Source organism: Rhea americana, unplaced genomic scaffold (assembly GCF_003343005.1).
Source record: "Rhea americana isolate MKP2758 unplaced genomic scaffold, rheAme1 scaffold_136, whole genome shotgun sequence".
In the NCBI taxonomy this organism is placed as follows: Eukaryota; Metazoa; Chordata; class Aves; order Rheiformes; family Rheidae; genus Rhea; species Rhea americana.
In genome coordinates, this window is record NW_028185439.1 from 1,698,849 (window position 1) to 1,719,339 (window position 20,491).

General features: G+C 45.1%; 1 protein-coding gene across 2 annotated transcripts in view; it reads left to right on the top strand.

Annotated features, from left to right (window-relative positions):
- Positions 1 to 248: 248 nt before the first annotated feature.
- The window catches only part of SZT2 (SZT2 subunit of KICSTOR complex), a 61,606-nt gene continuing 41,363 nt past the window's right edge, over positions 249 to 20,491 (top strand). For both annotated transcript variants that reach the window (XM_085298205.1, XM_085298206.1), the window contains exons 1-15: positions 249 to 370; positions 546 to 719; positions 1,049 to 1,219; positions 2,987 to 3,118; positions 5,146 to 5,305; positions 5,768 to 5,874; positions 6,071 to 6,281; positions 7,482 to 7,652; positions 13,067 to 13,298; positions 14,004 to 14,133; positions 15,429 to 15,571; positions 16,248 to 16,400; positions 16,754 to 16,868; positions 19,368 to 19,573; positions 19,988 to 20,212. In XM_085298205.1, the coding sequence (XP_085154331.1) occupies positions 275 to 370; positions 546 to 719; positions 1,049 to 1,219; positions 2,987 to 3,118; positions 5,146 to 5,305; positions 5,768 to 5,874; positions 6,071 to 6,281; positions 7,482 to 7,652; positions 13,067 to 13,298; positions 14,004 to 14,133; positions 15,429 to 15,571; positions 16,248 to 16,400; positions 16,754 to 16,868; positions 19,368 to 19,573; positions 19,988 to 20,212 (2,426 nt within the window). In that variant the 5' untranslated portion in view covers positions 249 to 274. The remainder of the gene's footprint in view (positions 371 to 545; positions 720 to 1,048; positions 1,220 to 2,986; positions 3,119 to 5,145; positions 5,306 to 5,767; positions 5,875 to 6,070; positions 6,282 to 7,481; positions 7,653 to 13,066; positions 13,299 to 14,003; positions 14,134 to 15,428; positions 15,572 to 16,247; positions 16,401 to 16,753; positions 16,869 to 19,367; positions 19,574 to 19,987; positions 20,213 to 20,491) is intronic.

Here is a 20,491-nt window from a genome sequence, read left to right on the forward strand (position 1 = left end):
TGGGGGCAGGGCCAGGCAGGAGCGGTGGGGGGGCCTGGTCCGGCCGGTCCGGTCCGCGAGGGAGCGTGGGGCTGGGGCAGGTGTGGGGCGGGCGAGGGACCGAGGCCCGCCGTGGGGCGGGCGAGGGAGGCTGGCAAAGGCCTGCCGGGGGGTGCTGGGGAGCAGGCCAGCCCCGTCCCCCTCCTGGGGGGCTGGCTGGCCTCTGGAGTGACTTGGGGGCTTGCTGTGCCCCTGCACGCTGCAGGTGGAGGAAGCGGGGCACGTCTTCCTCCTGATGAAGAAGGACTATCGCATCTCCCGCAACGTGCGCCTTGCCTGGGTCCTCAGCCGACTCCACCAGGTCATCTGGGCTGTGCCTGAGCCAGAGCTGGTGAGTTGGTGCSCTGGGCTGGCGGCTGCTGCCACATCGTGATGTGGTGCGCTGCACTCCTCGTGAACAGCCAGGCCCTGCAGAAGACTTTAATCCTGATCTTTATTCTGATTCTTACTTTGATGCGCTTGCTTGGCTTGATGTTCTCTCACTTGCCATAAATCTTCTCACACAGTTAAAGTCRGAAAATGAACTGGATGTTCTCAGCATCTTGCCTAATGGGTGGCAGCCAGATGAGCCTGTCCAGCCTAGGCCCTATCTCCTAGTGCCGTCAACGCGGGTCACCTTCCTTGCCCGCCAGTACCGGTTTGTGATTGAACTTGACCTGAGCCCTTCCACTGGGATTGTGGTAAGTGCAGAAATTGCCTCTTTGGGRTGCTCTGTGTTGAAAGGCTGGACTCGTTTCTTCTCTGCTGAGAAGGCCTATTCTTCTTTACGTCAGCTTTAGCTTTTGCAGAGGATGTGCTTTCCCAGGAGTGAGGCATGTCCTAGCTGACAGATTCTGTGTCTCTTCTGGCTGCTCCATGTGTGGCCTTTGCTTACCAAGAGCTGTTATTTTAGTCCATCTACTCTTACCGAAGGATGTTTGTTCTTAKGTCTGTGTGATGAGGCAACCATCAAAGTGCTTGGAAGTTCTGGCAGATGAAAAGGCTAAATTTCCTCTCTCTGTTTCTCTAGGATGACTCAACAGGAGAGATAATTTTTGATGAAGTGTTTCATGCTCTTTCCCGATGCTTGGTGGGGTTGTTAAGACCCTTTCGTATCCCTGGTTCAGACATTATTTACCAGCCAGAGATCTTTGTGACCATCCAGGCGTACTCCTCCATCATTGGCTTGCAGTCCCATCAGGTAAAATTCAGCCTCTCCCGTAGCGCATTTCAGTGAGTGAGCAGCTTGCTGTACTGGTTGTGTGTGAACACAAAGGGAAGAGGGGGCATGTGTTAGCTGGGCTCTGTTAAATGTATTGTCGTAGACTTGTTTCATTAAAACGTGCAGCCTAGTGCGATATGAGCAACATTCTGGGCAGGAAGCAGAGGTTTCTCATGGGGGAGCAGGGCCCAGCAGTGAATGCTGCCCGTAGGCGTGTTCTCAGAGTTAGGTTGTAATTATTATTATGTTGTAATTAATATTTCCCTTATATTATGGCTAATACCTTTTTTTCAAATTTCTGTTTAAAAAATTTCTCTGGCCTATTCTAATTAACTTGGAACATGTAAGAAGAGATAGTGTGCCCAAAAGCTTGTCTGCTTGCTCCAGCTGTGTAGCAGTGATTTATTCAAAGATAATTACCTCTTCCTACAAACCTTACTCTCTTTTTGTGCCAGTAAGAATATGTTTCTCCTTGCAGGAGAGAGCAGCCCAGACCTAGTAATCTCACAGTTACTTGAGAGAGTAGGTTCTGGTTTGTGGTGCCAGTAGGGGTATTTTTGAAGTTTATCCTTCTTTTATTGCTCCATTCCACCTCGCAGTAGTTTTGCATCATTTTCCTATTTCTGATAGTGTGTTTCATAGCATGGAAAATGGGTAGTAAACTCATTTTTAGGCTAGTTAACCTAGACCTGTTCCCTCCCTCTCTCTTCCCTGGTCCACCTCTGCCCAAGCCTGTGCAGGCTACAAGCTTTAATGGTCTGTACAGTGCTTGAAGAGCATGGCCATCACCTTGCTCGGTTCTTAGGTGCTATGAAAGTAAGCGAAGCAGGAATTTCTCCGTTTGCCAATGACAATTTTTGTGTAATCTTGCCCATCTGTCCTGCAGACATCACCATGCCTCAATGTTTCCCCTATTTACACTGAATTGAGCACTGCAAAACTGGTACTTTGTTATTCTTTAGATGTGTTCTAAAATCCCATTTCTTGTGTGAGGCCAGTAACTGTCATCTCTGGACATAACTGAAAAAAATGGTGTGTTCCCTTTTCAGATGAAAAGGCACGTATGCGTGTAACTCTCATGAGAAAGCCTATGTCTGTTATAACTGTTTATTTTTCCTGTGTTTCTGTGTGCCCATCTCAGGYTGTGGGAATGTCAATAACGAGCAGCGTCCCTGCCATCTGTTAAATGCTTTGTCCACACATTGCAGTGGGTCTGGGCAGAGACAGCCTGCGCAGTGCACACGCGTGCTGCCTGTCTGCTTGGGGAGTTTCTGTGTTGACAGCGTCCCTCTGTCAAATCACTTAGCTTCTTCTGTAACATCCAGTCACATCTTTTATTTTCTTTATTTCAACTAACTGTTCCTTTTTCCAGCCACTTACYGAAGAATAATTGGATCAGTCTATAGGTGAGTTAGATTAAAACAAACAGGCCTTCCTTAGAAACATCAGATCAGAGTTAAGGACTTTTGCTTTCTCCTGATCACTGCTAGAAGAAGGCAAGAGAAGTAGAAAGCTCTAACACATGAATGAAATTCCCAGAGAGTGCTGCAGGTGTCTGCTGCAGATGCCATGAAATGTCGCTGCACACAGGCAACTGGCCCCGAGCGGGAGGAGGCCTGTGCTTTACCTGTACTTTGTCAGGGATATGCCTGAATGCCCCAGTGAGAATTGTGTTCCCATGCACTGTTATGGGGGTGGTACTCTAAAACCCCATCTTGATGGTTGGTACGTGTGTCCCCGGGCCAGGTACTATTCCAGGGCTGTCAGCTGGATGAGACGAAGCGAGAGGCCTTTCTGCACCAGGTGTACACACAGCTATGTGCTTTTGAGAACAAAGTGGCAGAGATGCTCCAGCAGCAGTATGAACCCAAACCACAGGTGAGGAGGGCAGAGGTGGTTGGTGTTTTTTGGCTCACGGGAGAGCTGCGCTCTGAGGCCCCTCTGTGGTGTACTGGCAATGGAAATCAAAGGAACCGTAATGCAGGTCTGGAGAAGGAACAACTAAGGAGTTTGTAAGAGAACTTTTGGGGATCCAGTAATGAGAAATGAACTCTGACAAAGTTGAAGCAGTAAGCATTTAGGAGAAGGACTGACACAAATATTTCCCTTGTCCAAAATTACTATACAGTAAAGCAACCTGACTCCTTTGTTATAGAATTTCTTTTCTTCTAGGACTGCTTTCTCTGGGAGAGGTGATTAAGCTAGTATCATTAATCTATAAATAGCTGTGAATATGCTGTTGGCCCTTGTTACAATCTTGAATGAAAATGCTTCCTTATTGCCATAAAAACTGACCATGAAGCTGAATAAACAGCCTGCAAAGTTTCAAATACTCCTTAAAATTTGTGGTAGATGTTTTAATTAGTCAAGGATATAGATATCAGCAAGTTATTGATAGCACTAAAAAATACAACTTTGGATGAAAATTAAAGCAAGGCTCTGGGATTCAGACTGTCTGTGGATTTCTCATCAAGATCATCCCCTGATCTTGGAAACAAATGAAAATATTTGATTGTGATACTGCAGCGCTCACATAAATGAATGGTAGTCACAGGCATTGCTGGTCTGGTTGAGGTTGTTTAGTTACCCTGTGGTATTAGCTTGTAGAATTTGGGCTCAAGGAAAAAAAGAATTTCAAAATCACACGAACAAGAGGCTAGCAATGAATTCTGGCAGCTGCATATCTGAAGTGATATAAATCTCGTCTTCTAGCTGAAAAATATTTATACTTCTGAATATTAAGACTGTCTGTCAGTCATGGAACAGAAGGAGGTTTTCAGGAAGGAAATACTTTTTCCAGTGTGTCCAGCTGGTGTTTTTGCAGTGTTATATGTATTCCTGCTTGCTGCAGTAGTTGTAATATATTCAATTACCCTGTAACAGGTTCTATGCAAATGGAGGAAAGAGACGCACTACCAGGCTGGAGGGACTGGCAAATCCTGCCACAGGCTGTAGGGTGGATGTGAGAGGCCCCAGGGGAAGGCAGGGACTGAAACTTTTTTTACTTTTGAAGTTGCATCAACTGTATCATTGTCAACAGATGCTTGAATTTAAGGCATCCAGTAAATTAAAGTGATCGTAGTCAGGTTTTTGCTCAGAGCCATAGGCTTTTCCTGTTTTTACAGAACAAAGTATAGTTTGTTCAGATCATCCAGCTTAGCAGGGGAGGGTCTCCTACCCATTCTCTGAATTAGAAGTAAAAGTGAAGCAATAGCTTACTACAGGATGAGACTGCCAGAGCCTTCTGGAAATGAGGGGCCTATGAACGTAGTAGGTTCCTCACATATGTAATTATACAAATTTCATGCTTTGCCTGGGGGACATTTTTCATAGAAGACACAGGAGAAGCCTACGTGCGTTTACTTATATCAGCATTGCATGGCTAATGCTGTTTGCGCAGAGTTAAATATATAGACGCTAGACTTTGTCCTTTGTTTGGAAGCTTCTTACTCCCCCTGCTGCAGTGAGACATTGTTGTCTTAATCTCTTGAGCATTCCTGAGTTTTACCTGAGCAGATGCTGAGTATCTGCAGCTTCTACTAAATGACAAGGGAAAAGGAGGTATTCAGCATATCTTTAGTTGGAAACTGCTTTATCTGAAGCTCTGCAAATGGTCTGGAGTGACCACAAAGTGTCCTGTATTTCCCAACTGTGAGAAATAAGCTTACAGTAAAGCTCTGAGTGTGTTGTCCCATTTCTCTACCCCCAAGGCAGCTCTGTCTTACTGTTTTTAGGTGTCCAGATGACTGGACCTTTGAGGGTGACTTGAAATTAAGGCTAAAAGTGGAGCTTGCTGAAGTGCTCCAGGACTGCAAGACTATAGGGATGCTATACTGAATGTTGTTTGGGAGAATTAAGAATTAGAGCTAGGCTAAAGTGTGGCTGATGTGTTTTTTCTTTGCCAGGTGGACTTGTCGCCCCTGAGCCAAGAGAGCCCTGGTGATGCACAGGAGCCATCGGGCAGGAAGCCCAGTGTGTCTGTTGTCACTGCTGATGTYGGCCTCGTCAGCATGGTCCGGCAGGGTATCCTGGCGCTGCAGTTGCTGCCTTCCAACTCCAGTGCAGGTTGGCTTCATCCTCTGGGTTTGGAAAAGCCCAGCTGTTTGTGGAAGCCTCTTGTTGTAGGCTTAGATGAGTTTTATAGGAACTGGTGCATGGATCCTTCGGTTAGGGTGAAATCTCAACAACAACTTTTCCTCTGTGCTCTGTGTAGGAGTGAGGAGGAGAACAGCACTGTGCTAAGCGCCATGTGTCAGTGCTGGGGAGTTTGCAGGGAGGCACAGCTGCAACTGCTGCTCAGGGCAGGGCAGGGTGTGCAGAGCTGTGCCCAGGCTAAGTGCTTTGCTGCACCGAGTCGGCAAGTTTACCAGCTCCAGAATGCCTTGGGTGCTGCTAGTGTCAGTCCGAGCCAGCCAGTTTTGCTTTCTGCTTGTGCCTGAATGTCATCTGCACAGCCCAAGTGGGCACACCAGCAGAGTGGCAGCTGGCTGAGGTGAAAGATGCTCTAAGATGCTGCTGTCTTTGCAGGTATAATAATAATTACAGATGGTGTGACCAGTGTCCCTGATGTGGCTGTCTGTGAAACTCTACTCAACCAGCTTCGCAGTGGCACTGTGGCCTGCTCTTTTGTACAGGTATGTCTGTACATGTGGGGAGTGGAGGGGTTACTGCCTGCCAGAGGCAGGGAGACAAGTTGCTCTCAATAGTGGTCACCTCCAGAGGTAGAGAGGGGACTTCTGTCCCTGTCAGAGGTCTCTGACTGTACCCGTTTTCTCACATGTTCTCAGCATTGCAGTGTTTGCACAGGTCTCTTCTTTATCTGTCTTCCAGGTAGGCGGTGTCTACTCGTATGATTGCAGCTTTGGCCACGTTCCCAATGTGGAACTGATGAAATTCATCGCCATGGCCACTTTTGGTGCTTACCTCTCCACGTGCCCTGAGCTGGATCCCCTAAGCCTCGATCTGAATGTGTATCACAAGGCATTTCTGCTGTACTCTTTTCTGCGTACTGGGGAGTCCCTGAATCCAGAATACTACTGCGGTGAGGAGTGTGCATGTCCTCCTTCCAGCAGATGGATGTCTTGCCACACTTCTCTTTGGGGTGACCCCCACAGGCTGGGTTATGCTGATATTTCCCTTTGTCCCCTCTGGGCCGTTGTGAGTATTATGGAGACAAGAAAAAGGCAGCAGCATGTGTGGTTTGACAAGAGTGCCGCAGTGTTGTGTGCTTGTGCCTGTGTGAGAAGTCCTGAGGAGTGGTCAGTATACAGGACCCCACAGCTCCATGCCTCGTGAAGGCTATGAGCACTACTGGGCCCTGCAGCCTAACCTGTGACTTCCCTCGTGATTCCTGGGTTCAGGATTTTGCGGAAAACTAATGTCGCATTCTGCACCACTCCCTTTTCTTTGGGCTTCACTCAGCAAACTGCAATTAGGGCTGCTGTGTGGGATTGTAGAGGGGTGAGAGTTTGTATTCCAGCCTTTTCTCTGCATTGGCTACCTCATGGATAAGGACATTTTGGAGAGTTTGTCCTGATCAAGCTTGCAAATAGCAATTTGGATAGAAAAAGTAGGCCCTTGAGAACCAGCCAGAATGCCTCTCTTGGTTGTTCTTATTTTATGCATGTTAGTGGCTGAGAGTATGCCAAGGGAGACTAGTTACAAGTAAAACCTGGAAGCACTCTTTCATGCTTTGGTGAATTTCTGATGCCATCTGTGCTTTCTGTAACTTGGCAGCAGAAACCACATACAGTGAAAAGTTTGAAGAGAGTTGGCTTGGGAGTTGGAAATGTTGCAGCATTCAAAGATGAGATATTAATGGTTTAGGCTAAAGGCTTCCACATCCTGACACCTTTTAAAAGCACTTGGGAACTTCAGGTTTCCCAGGGAAWGGAGTAAAGCCCAAAAGCTTGCAGTGACTATTGCAACAGCTGTACAGTTTCTGTCTGTCTAGATTAAATGTAAAACTCTGCATGCCTTGTTGTAAAGGCCATCCCATAGTAATCCGGGTCTCGCACTCCACCCTGTTTTTTCTCCCAGGCCCCTTGGCCACGGTAGCAGATCTGTTTGCTGTGTTGCAGAATCAGCAACAAGGGGTATAAGTAGTGCCTGAAGGATGTACTGTTCTTCAGGCCGGTAGGGGTTAGGCAGCCGTTGTAAAGCACCTTGGGAGAGCCATAGCTGTAGGATGAGAAGTGGGGGAGATGCTCCCTCGTGAACCTCGTCTGTTGTTGGTTTGCAGTGTCGCAGCACAGACTGTTCAATGAGCACCTGGTGTCTGCAAGCAGCAACCCCGCTCTGGCTATGAGAAGGAAGAAGCACACGGAGAAGGAGGTGCACGCTGACCTCGTGAGCATTGTCTCAGTGCGGCTGCGCGAGGGCTACAGCATCCGTGAGGTCAACATCACAAAAGGTGACTGGACTGTAGTGGGGGCTGGGTGCTTGGATAGGACTGTTCCCAGCCGCGCAGAGCAGAGCGCTCTGCCATCTCAGCAGAGTGGCTGGCTGATGGAGGAAGGAGCTGTTTTCCACAAACTGTGGTTAAGGTTGTTTTCTATCAGCAGTTGCCTGGCACAAGACTGCCCGGTACAGTCGTACAGTTATGCACTTGCTGGGCTGATCCTCTGTGGCCATATACGCGTGGGTTGGGGACAGACAGACAAAGTGTGATCCTCTGCATCTTGGGAATGAGTCCTCATAGTTGCAGGGAAACTAGGGACAGACCTTCAGTTTTTGCCTTTTTCTGGGCTTTCCTCTTCATTTCTCCTTATTTCATCCTTTTTCTATTCCTATGCCAGAACACACTCCAAAATTTTAACGTAAAGTTGAGGCCTTTAGTACRAAAGAAAAAATCTCTGAACTACAACATTGCAGGGGGAGAAATTGGGAGAATTAAGAACGTTGCTAGGTGAAAATGCCCAGAACCTTGACCAATACTAGAGGAACATAAAAACATCCACTAGTCCTGTTCTCTAGAACTTGATGGAGATTGTTATGGCACTCAGAGWGTGAGAACCAGCCATTAGCCAGAGCCCCCAAGGGGTTTGAATATCCCAAGGAGTGGGTTACAGTAGAAATTACCATCTCCACCTGTGACTAGTGCTTTAAATGAAGGGAAGATTAGAAAATCCAAATACCAGTAACGAGTTGCAGGCAAAGGAAGAAATTATAACTGACTGCTGCAATGACGATCAGAAACCCTGGAGGATGTGATTCATTAAACATTGTATAAATCTGTGCAACATGCGATAATCCAGGGTTCTTACTATCCTTTGGCAATATTAGTACATAGAACAGATTTTATAACAGAAAATCAAAGTCTGTTACAACTCCAGGGTCATTTCAAACTTGCCATATGTTTTCTATGAATGCCATGATGTTTTCTATGAATTTACTGGGATCTACCTTAGAACTACTTAAGTATCTTGCACCACTGCTCTCCTTGGAAGATTGTCTCATAACATCATTGTTCTTTCTCTAGTTTGCATTCTGAACTCATTCAGACCAAATTAGAGCATGTTTGACTTTATTATTTTTAATTCAGTTTGTATCTTCCTTCTCTGGCAGTGTACAAATATATTTAGGAAGAAAACCTTTCTCCTTGTAACCTTCCTTTTGCTTGGTTAAGCAAACCAATGTTTTTGTCCTCTTTTATAAGGGTAGACTTTCTGTTCTCTTCATTTATCTTAATAGCACCTTTTTTTTTCTTTTCCTAGTTACTTACTTTTCATGGTTTGGGCTCATATTTCTTGAAAATAGTTGATAAGAGTGCTGTAAATGTCATCTTATCAGTGCCTTGTTCAGTAATGCTAATAGTTCCCTGCTTCTGAAGTAAAATACCATATCTGATAGACCAAGAATCACATGAGCTTTTTCTCTATGATTGCATTACACTGTTAACTGAAAAATCCCTGCATCTTTCATGCACCTTTTCTTCCAGCTGATGAGTCCTTGTTTTTTGTTGGATTTTTTCTGTTTTTGCTTTTGCTTGTTTGTTTTAGCTTTTGCTTGTTTGTTTTAGTTAATCTCTAAATGTGCATTTTTCACACAAGAGTACTCTTAAATTAGTCTCAATCTACTGCTCCAGTGTATGCAGTTGACTCACTATGACTGCAATTCCTCCTGACTTGATGCTCTTTACAAACACTGAATGGATCTTAATCTAGTGTTTGTCCAAAGGTTGCTGATGATCATGTTGAGTGGGATAGTTTCTGAAGCTGATCTTCCAGGAATACTATGAATTTTTTGTTTCGGGATAATTATATTAAAAGTAAGAATCTGCTAAGATTTCCCATTGAGACAGCTCTTCTAGTAATGCCTGCAGACCGCTTTCACAGATCTCCTGTAAGTGCAACATGAAATACTTTGCTTAAATTCAGGCAAATTAGGTCCATGGCACCCTCCTCGTCTAGCAATGTCTATTCTAACAAGTCAGCTCCTGTACAAGCTGTGTTCATTATGCCTTTTATCCTTCTATGGACCGGTTCACTTACAACTTGGAGGGCAGTGGAGAAAGAGCCTTTCTGTAATCTGGCAACAGTGTTGAACTGCTTTTGATGATTGTGAAGTTCCATGCAGAAAAGCTGGAGGAAAGCACAAGTGTGTATCATTCCAAAAGCAATAGATAAATTGGTGACAGTGGGAGGAAAGGTTCGTTAAATGCCTTTTTGCCCAAAGATATAGCTACGACATCTGGCTCAGGATGTCCTCAAGTAGCAAATTCCTGGATCCTGGAAGGATGCATGTGAAATATTGCTGTATATTTGCCCTGCTAGTGTGCTTTTCCCCAWATGTTCTACTGCCTTCTTTTACTCATAGAACACAGTTGGGGTTCTGATCTTACAAGAACAGAGAACAGTAATTCTTTACTGTTACCATCTGTGCCAAGTAACTAATGGCAGATGCRTGGGGAGGAGTAAGAACAGGTAAACATACATGTTTACCCTCAATACATATTTTCTTCTTTCCTTTTTTCCTCCCCTTGAGCACTGTTCAGCTGTTTGCAGCTCAGAGACTCCTTGAGCCAGAAATAGTTTCTTTGTRTTTTCATAGGTTTTTTTGGAAGGAATTTAAAAATGAAGCATCTGAGCTATCAAAAATAGCATTTGTATTTCTATGCCAGCCTTCAGAATAGTAGCTGATAATGTGACTTACACTTTGGAAAGACTAAATGGCCCTGAGGAAGTGCTGACTGTGATCAGAAAAATTGGTTGAACTGATACTTTAAAGTAGAATTTATAAAACACCAGGACATTTAGACATCCAGCACTGTCTCTGCAAAGAAAAGCACACTTGGCTACTCAGGGCTCTCTGGGCCTCTCTGTAGAGAAGTGTGTAACAGAGAACAGCTAATTAGCCAGAAGCTTTGCCAAAACTTAAGGAGCTAAGTGGCTRTGAATTAAGTGGGGAGAGTGCTGTTGTGGACTTTGACAGTCACTGTTCTGCTTCACTTTGCCAAGGGCGGAACAGAATAAATAGCTAGCTTTGTGCTCAGAGGTGCCCCGAGGTTGTGTGTGGTGTTTATTACTGCTCTACTTCCCCCTTACTATTTGATTTCAGATATTTAGCTGTCTAAAAGCCTACTATAATTGGGAATGCAAAGTTCTTATGAAAGGGGGGAAATTGGGAGTTATTGGGAAGAGAGAGAAGCTCTAAGAATCTGTTGGATGTGATGGAGTTTCTTCCTGGGATGCTGTCAGAGGATTGTTGTCTGTAACAAAATGAACAACAACAAAAAAAATCTCCCTGACCATTTTTTACTGCTGTGTGCTGAGGAGATGAAGAGAGCCCTGAGGACGTTTTTTTGGACCTTATCCTCCTTCATGAATAAGTCCACTACCTAAAGTGGTTGGGCACAACTCGCCATTGAGAATGGCTGCCCTGAAGKTTATGACTTGGGAAGATAAAGTGAGATTTCTAAAAATCAGAGCTGGACCTCATGACACAAATCAAAGCAGCAAAAGCTTTTATTAGCTATAAAGTCAGGAACCAGAAATACTTTTCTGTAAGAACAGGCTAAAGATGAATCTAGGTATGGCCTCAAACTAAGCAAATGTTTTGCCTATGTTTTGTGTTTTGCTTGTGTTGGATGGCAGGAGCAAAGCCAGGATGACTAATGGAAACGCAGGTGGGAGTAGGAAATATTTTCATTAATGATCTGGGCAAAAAAAATGTAGGAATTTACTTATCATGTTTGTTGTTGATGAAGTAGGGAGGCTTTGTTATGGGAACCAAAATACTGTGCAGAAAGCAATGGATGAGCACTAGAACGATAGAAATGAGATGCAGTTTGACGATCTGAAATGCAAAGACAATGAATCTACAAGTTCTTTTATAGTCCCTCTGAACTAAGACAGTCTTCATTTGGAAACAACAGATGGCACAACCCTGGCAAATGCATTTATAGTAGTGCAGAGAACCCATTGTGGAAAGTATTAGTGGCCTTAAATAAGCCCCTAGTAAGACCTTAGTGAAATTATAGCGTATACCTTTGACCATTGTTCAGGAAATGTGAATTCCTGGGGTACAGAAAGGACTGAGGCTGATGAGGGGAATAGATAGCCTGTCCTGGACGGATGACTGTGGCGTGGTTTAACCTGCACAGTGAAAGCTGAATTTGAAGAKAATTTCTCCCCCTGGTGTCCACTCTTTGTCAGTTCTGTGGAAATGAAGTTTATTAGAGTAAAAGCAATTTCAGGAAGAGAACAAATAAGCATTAATTGGGCATGTACTCTGGACATTTTCTCCTAAACGTTGATGGGGGAGGGACACTCTGAGGCAGCCTCACAGTAGAACTGTGGAAGCAAAAAGCAAATTTGCCCTAAAATAGAGTGTAATCAGCCTATGAAGGGGATGGCATGATGGGCCTGTGACAGCAGGAAATGCAACTCTGCAGGAAACATAGGACCCAGGCTGATGACCTGTTTGGACCGTTCCAGCACATCCAATCACTCATCTCACAAATGCTGCAAGTCTGGCAAACTATAGAGCAGGCTAGACATCAAAATAGATGATTGAGCAGTTGAAATAGCAGCGTGGCACTCTTATAGAAAGTCATGTGTTTCACTGGGTTGTTTTGGTACRAATATACAGGCTCAGTCAGCAGAACTGTGACAGTTTTCTGCTCTTCCGGCTCAGTGAGATTTGCAGTCAGATGTTTCCATTAGCCTTGCTAGAAGCAAAATGGCAAGTTTAAAGAAAGAGATAAAGGTGTACGTTTTGAAGAATGGATAAATTCTTAACTTCAGGAGCACCAGAGGAGAAGATGATAAAGCATGGTAAGAAGCTTTCATGCTTCAAGTTCAAGATTGCATCAAGTGCTCTCCTGACAGGGAGAACATGGAGTTTAATTCAMGTATTAGTCTGTGTCTTCCAGTTTCTTTGTGATCTGGGCCCATCACATCCAAATATCCATGTTTCTGCAATGGGATAGATAGCAGTGCAGAGTAGGCACAAGAAAGCTTTATAGCTTAAAGGCCCTGCTCGTTTGTGCAAAGCAACAAAGGTTTTTTGAAAGCAAGACTGAGGCTGTGAAGAACTGAGCGCATTGCAAATGTCAGCATCTCCAAGTTTCAGTTGTCTTCTGCAGTACAGATACTGCATGTACTTTTAAAAGATGTTCCCCAAATGCTACTGTGCAAGCAAAGCCTCCCTCTGTTGGAGAGGAGGGAGAATRACTTCAGCTAGAGCAGACAGCTGTTGCATTTCTTTGTTCTCCTTAAAATGATCAACTAGTCTCACTGCTGAGACTCAGGAGTCTCTGGTCAGAGAAGAAGCTCAGATGTATGCAAAACAGGCACTTGATCTTATTCCTCTGCTTGGATGCAGGCGGGTCTCAGCTGGAGGTAAAACTAGTGCTGCTTTGGAAGCATAACATGCGGATAGAATACTTAGCTGTGACACCCTGGCCCTTGGACCCTCTGAAACGCAGCACATGGGTGGAAGTGACGATGGAGGGCAGCTATGACATCTTGCATGACATCAGTTGCACCATGAGGAAGCCCATCACCAGTCTCTACCGTACTACAGTCATCCGGCGCTTCTGGAACACTTTGCAAAGGTGAGCCAGACCATCCCAGCAGTTCCCATAGTCCGAGGGAACAAAGAAATCCCTTTCTTGGCATATTGGGGTATGAGCTGTGCAGTTGGCCATCTCAACCCAAGGTCCCAAAGGAATGTACTGTGAGGAAGAGATAGACAGGCCTGCGTTTTAGCCAAGGAAAAGACTTGAAGTGGCCTGTGTTCTAGTCTGTAAATTGCCACATGAATAAGGCCTGAGTCCTGAGCCTGTGATGCAAACTCTTAACTCTCAACCTGCCTTCTCGTATAGGTGTTCTGTTCTTGCAGTGCTGSCTTTCTGTGAAGGCTGGCAGTGCAAGAGGCTCATTGGCAGTAGCTGGGCTGCCCAGTTGCATTAAGAGGGACAGTTGTTGCCTGTCTCATGTCTCCTGGGGTTTCTGGGCTGACTTAACCAGCTTTTCTGGTTAAGGTTATCATTATTCTTTGTTACTCTGCAGATCCCTTTCCTGGCACTCCTTTCCCGACTCTGATCGTCCAGCTAGCATGTTAGCTTGTTACACTTGAACTCCCTTTAACATGCTCTTTGCAGTCAGGCATTGAATTTTGGCTTTGTCCTAGAAAGCTGTGTYGGTATGGAGGGGCTCCCCGTGCATGGGGAGCATGCTGTGTGTGTAGGCATTGGGCTGGGTGGGACAGTGAGGAGAAAGGTGCAGGCTGTTGTGGCTAACTGCCTCTTGTTTTTCAGCATCAACCAGACAGATCAGATGCTGGTTCACCTGCAGTCTTTTGACACTGTCCCAGAACACTTCACCATTCCTGAAAGCACCAAGAATGGYGTGCCTCTCTTCTACATCCCGCCAGGCTCCACCACTCCGGTATGTCCTATCACTGTCTCCTGTCATCTGTGATGGGGTGTTCCTCCTGCCCGTTCCGTACTGTGCTGGAGCATGCTGAGTCCCAGCAGGCAATCAAAGTGTTCTGTAACTTGTAGTCTTCATCTCTTGCTCCCTATACTGCTCAGTAACAAAGTTCAGGTGCAGTGTGGTTTCTGTGAATATACTGTCCAATGTTGTATTCCCTGTGAGATACCASCCTAGCAGTATTGTTTGCTGCAGCTCCTGCTCTAAGCCCCACAGCAGTCTCCTAAGCACACCATGAAGCCTTCTCGTGTTGTAGTGTGATAGGTGACACTGGGGAGGCTGACATGCTTTTTTCTGCCATGCTTTTTCAGTGGATACATCACCTGTGAGGTGTTGCTGCTGGCAGCCTTGTGCATTGGTTGTGTATCTCARCAACATCAAGTGGAGATAGGAGCTGCTAAATGAATATTCTTTAATAGCATCTGAGCACTCATGTGAAAAGTATAAGAGAGAGATTTACTGTTGGCATAGCTGAAACAAAACGAAATATGAACTAACAGTTTTCACTGCAAAATCTGGACTCCTTGAAACTCAGTGAGCAGAAGTGCTAGTGTGTTGTCTGTTCCCTGATGGCAGCATCCTTGACATCAGCAGAAGAAAATGACTTAACAGATATCATAGGGGAGGGTGATGAGGGACAGAAAGCATTTCCCAGGAACTATCCCTTAAATTTTATCCTTTGAGTCCTTTACTCCTTTAAGTTTACATAGTAAATGTAACACTGTGTATGGATATATATCCACAGTATATCTGGAGTATCCCATCTTATGGCTAATCACCCATTTATTTCTGCATGTAGTTATTATTTCTGCATATATTTCTGCATTCAGTACTATASTTGGTGGAATTGTAGTGTTACCATGTAAGCACATTAGAGTTGCTCAATGCCAGTGGTATGCTGTTTATGTATGCGCTCTCAGATGCATTATCTCAGTGTTTAATTGCTCAGCTAACGCAAGCCATGTATCTTCCTCTCAGTCACGAAGTACACCATTGTGTACCATCTTTTCCATAATTTCTTTGATGGTAAGTAGTTAATTTTCTGATTAACTTGACATTTTAGGAACCTAGTTTATTTTGGTTATTGTGCTGGCTGTTTCAGTGTGAACAAATTCATTTTTTTTGCTGAAAGGAATGCAGCTAGCTTTCTAGGCCTGCACAATTCACCCCTAGAGAAACTCCTGCTTTTTCTATATGGGACTGATTTCTTCCTGAGTATTGCCTTCCTGTCTACCCTCTCACTTTTTCAGGTGCTGTCGCTGCAGCACAGTGGGTCTGACTCAAGCCATTCCCAATTTGCCTCCTACTGGAAGCCTATTCTTTCCATGGATGCTAACTTCTGGCAGAGGTGGCTGCACATGCATCGCATTGTTCTCCTTTTGGAGCATGACACGTATGTAACTAGTAGGGTTGAGCTTCCATGTACAATGTAGGCCACTTTTGGGAAATCAAGGTATCAGTTTGTCCATCCAAACACTGTGGAAACTGTATCCCAATTCAGTCCAGGGTCAGGGTTGCAGAAGTTTAGTTTAAGTATTGTGGGTGCCTATGGCCAAGGGAAGGGCTCTGTAGCTGGACCTGATGGATGGTGAAGACTCATTTATCTGAGAGAGATGGCGGATTGGGAAATCCTCAGTGTCAAGAGGCAGGCTAACACTACCTGTGTCAAGTCTCTTATTTTTCAAGTCTCTTTTGGGGTTGGATTCMCTGACTGCAGAGAATATGAACCTTCCTGTTGGTGTTATCTCATAGGTTTTTGTTTGCTGCTGGAAAACGTCTTTTCCAAAGCACTACTTTTCTAGAAGCTGGTCCTAGCTGCAGAGCTATGTGAATAGTAGCCGTATATTGTATGGAGGGAGATGGAAACCATACAAAGCAACTCTCTGCAAACTGGAGAGCAAGATCCCTGTGCTTGCAAGTAGTGTGACCCTCACTGATAGGCAGAGGAGATGCTTAGATAGGAGCTACTGTGGAGGAAGCAGAAGGCTGATGTACAGGACAGAAGATGTGGCAAAGTCCCTGTAAGCTTGGGGAGATGGGGTTTAATGACTTGCTGCCACACTCTGCAGGCCTGTCCCCAAGCACCTGCACACGCCGGGCAACAATGGCCGCTACAGCACCATCCAGTGCCGTATCTCTCACTCAGCGCTCACCTCCTTGCTGCGGGACTGGAGCAGCTTCGTGCTAGTGGAAGGCTATTCSTATGTCAAGCTGATACACAGGTGAGTGGCTCTGAGGTAGTCTTGTGTGGGGAATTGGGCATATGGCTAGGCCAAATGTCCAGTTAGCCYAGTATGCTGAGATGGGTCAAAAGCAGATGTCTAGCAGAGATAACAAGAGCAGGACAAGCAGATATGGAACCTTGTGTATACTGAATTGCTGCTAATGTGTACCAGGCACATCCCAGAGAGAAAGAGAAGCTAGCTGGTTGTTTCTTATGTTGTTGTGAAATTATGCTGGCTGTTGAGCTCTAAGGAGCAGGCTTCTGCTTCGTGTGACACTGTAGAGCAGCAAGATCTGTTCTGTTTCAGCCCTGTCTCTGTAGTTCATTCCATGCTTAATCCCTCATCCCTAGCTCTGAGGATCCTACTCCTTCGTCATTTTATGTGGTGCGGATCATCTCCAAAGCTCCCTGCATGGTTCTCCGGCTGGGCTTCCCCATTGGCACACCTGCACAGGCCAGGAACAAGGTGAGAGCTTGCTGACCACTTCCTGAGGTGGGAGGGGATGTAGAACTTTTGAGTGGGAGCAGAGCTAGTAGCTCAAGAAATGGAAGTGGTGGGTAAGTCTACAGGCAATACTGTGGCCAGATGTCATTTAAAAACTAACTACTATATTGAGGTGGGATTTTTTTTGTAACAGGAAGAGGCAGTTTGGACAAAACTTTCTCTGTTAAGTCTTTGAAAAATCCATACCCAGAGACCTGAAGATCAGTAGAATAGCTAATCAAATGAATGTCTTTGCCACTGCTTAATAGAACTGTGGGGCTTGAAATGACTCTTAAGGTTATCTAGTCTATCCTTGCGACCACAGCACAATCAATATTGCCAGTCAGGAAGAGCAGGTATTTGTCTGACTTGTCTGTAAAAGCCTCTTACAGTGGATACTACATGTTCCCCAAACTGTCTGTTTCAGTAGGTGGTGAACGGCGTTAGTATATTGTATCATTAGGACAAGGAGAAGTTAGAGTTAAAATGCAAACAGTGCCCTGCATGAGCAGTATCCCATGATACCTGGGAAATGTTTAAAGAGCATGTCTGCTGGATAGGCTTTTGAAATYCCATCTGCATCAAAAGAAATGGGCTGCCCCAGTCAGATTCAGGAGGTGAGATTACTATATTGACTGTTTCTCCAGCTCTAATKGTTGAGGCAAGTCTAAGTGCCCTTAGGTAAAAGGGTAAGTGTGAAGAAGATGTCCTGTTATTAATATTGATGAATATTTTGCTATAAACAGGAAGTTTGTGATTAAACCTTGGTCTTTTGCCTTCACAAAAGAAATTTTCAGTTTCTCTTGCTCAGCTTTATCATTCTATTGGTCTGGAGAAAAGCTGACAAATGTAGGGAGGACCATCTCTTTTGAGAGAATGACTCCAGATAAGCTTGTGTGCTTTGGCAGTCTGGAGGATCTTTAGGGGATCCAGGTGTTGGCACTGGTTCCTGAGCCAGCATGTAGTCTGGGCACAGCAAGTGACAGGTTTTGCAAAGGAGTTCCCYCTGGCAGGTGCAAGTTAACACCTCCCTTTATGGGAAACATGCAACACAGGCACCCTGCAGCTCTGGATGAGCTCTGGATYATCACTCCAGGAGTTGTAGATCATGAATTGTATCATACACAATCTATTTTTTTGCTGCTAGAGGACTGAGTAGCTACCCAGGGTGGAGGATGGCAGTGGGACTCAGCCTGCTTTCTATAAGAGAGAGTTTGGGGTTTTTTTTTTTACGTTTAGTGGTTAAGATTCCCAAATATTTAAGGGAAAGATAGCACCTGGTACAATCTGACTTAGAAGGCCTTTTACAAGTCTCTTCTATGTAGAAGGCAACTATAAAATTTGAGTAGGAATGGGTGTCATAAATAGAAACTGTCTTGCAAGCAAGGTAAGAGAATTGAGGGAATGCTTTATTCTCATTAGAGCAGAAGGTGTGGTTTTCACAGTCTTTTTACTAGTTAAAGGATAAGAAACTCRTCTGGAAAAGCAGAAGATAGTGAACTGGAAAAATCTGCAACTGGCAAAAGTTATTTAGGTTGTAAGAGTAGAGAAAACCCATGGGTTTTGTGGGGAATCCAGTGCTGATAATTGTAAAATAGTGCAATTGGATTTAGGAARTCAGTGATTTAGTATTATCGGTATGAAACCATGGAGGTGGCAGTACAGAAAAGACCTGTGCTTACTGTTTGGATTTGGAGATAGCCCTTTCCTTGGAAAAGGGATGATGATGATGGGGAAAGTTACTGAAATAACTGGTATTGAGGAGGGAGATAGAAAGCTGCTGTCTTCCTGTTTGCCTACAGCAACAATAGAATTAAAAGGTGTTGAGCAAAGGTCATGAAAGCGAAATGAACCCTGGAAATTAAAAAAAAATAAAGAAGAGGGGGGCACTGTGGAGATCAGATCTTGGTGAGGGTAGAAGGATATTYGGGATTGTTAAAAGCTAAAAAGAGTAATTAGGAAGTTGTTTTGAAAGCATYTTGGTCTTGAAGTCTCTTACTGTAGAGGTTTGACACGAACAAGATAGTGTGGGAACACATCAGCTGTGGAAACAGTCTGGTTCTGTCTTGCATGTACTAGTTCGTATTTACTGTAAGCTATTGAGAAGATGAAGGAGAGGAGGAATGAGGATGGGTACTTTAGACTGCTCCTTTGGAGGAGCTGTAGTGTAGCAGATTTGGTTTTTTTGCTAGCTATGGAAGGCACTTTCTGCAGCCTTTAATTCATCTTTGGCTTTTTTAATCTTTCTTTGTCTTTTTAAAATGTTTTCTYGTTAAAATGTGGACATGAGAGCTTTGTGGCATTTTGATCTTGGTTTTGCTAGCGGCTCAGAAGTAAAATGACCTTTAACTTTTGGTCAGCTGTATATCTGAGGTGTGTACTAGTCCTTTTTGTCACACACTAGTCCTGGAAGCTTATTTTGAGTAGCTCATGTCTCAAGACAAAGGTGGTCATACTTATCTTTTGCTTCTGCCATGACAGATAGTGGAAGAGTTACGGGACCGAATCTTGCAGCTCCGCTTTCCCCACAGGGTCCAGAGCAAAGAGGCAACTCCAAAAGCAAAGAGGAAAATGTTTGGCAGTAGTTCTCCCTCCAAATCTCCACCTGTGGCTGGAGCTCAGTCAGCTTTCTCAGATAGGCCCTGCCTTGTAGTGCTGCACAAGCCCTTGGAAAAGCTACTCATCAGGTAGTAACACAGAGCAGGATGGTCAGCACAGCCTTCTGCAAAACAAACCTATTCCTTTTTGCCCTAGGACTGGGAGGGAGGAGGGGTTTGTGGATGATGGTGTCGGTTACAGGATGGGAATGCTGGGAGGCCTGTGCTTGTTGGAGTGGGTTTGGGCATGCTAGCAATGGTGGCCATACCCTGGGAGGGCTGTGACTTGCAGCCAAAGTTTGTTGCTCTTGATAACTATGATGCATAACAAAACTTAGTCACTAGTTTCTAAAGGGGGAACTGATCCTGTGCTGGGCTAGCCGTGTTCTGCTGCTGGAGGGCTCTGTTCGAGGCCCAGCAAGCAGGCTGTGAATCCAGACAGCTCCAGTCCTGAGCAGGGCATATCCTTTCCACCTCACTAAGCCATAGTACTTTACCTCCTAGGTATGAGAAGCTGCCTTCTGATTATCGTGCTCCCTTCATTCTCAACCTGGAGCATCCCCCTGTGTCAGGCCCACTCACTATGGTGGCCAATCGTACTGCCTCTTCCACCTTGGCCTCACTGTCCCGCTACTTCTATCACCAGCGCTGGATCTGGAGCGTCCAGTCGGGGCTGGCACCGACTGTGCCCATCACAGCTGTAGCCCAGCTCCTCTCCACGCTCACGGAGTAAGTTGTATACCTGAGCAGGGTTACTTTCTCCAGCCAGTCCTGAGGGTGCAGAGAAAGTGGGGTAAATCCAAAGCCTTACTATGGAAACCTATTGAAGGCTTGTAGAGGAGTKCAGAGATCCTGTACACACTTTCTAAAGCTATTTTGGCCGGTGCTTTACCCTGCAGCAGTGTTCTGCTGCTGCAGTTGAGGACAAGAAGAGTCCTGGAAGAAAAACAAAAAGGCAGGAGGTGTTCTTGTGCATGGGGTGTGCTGATGTTCACACAGGCTGTCCTA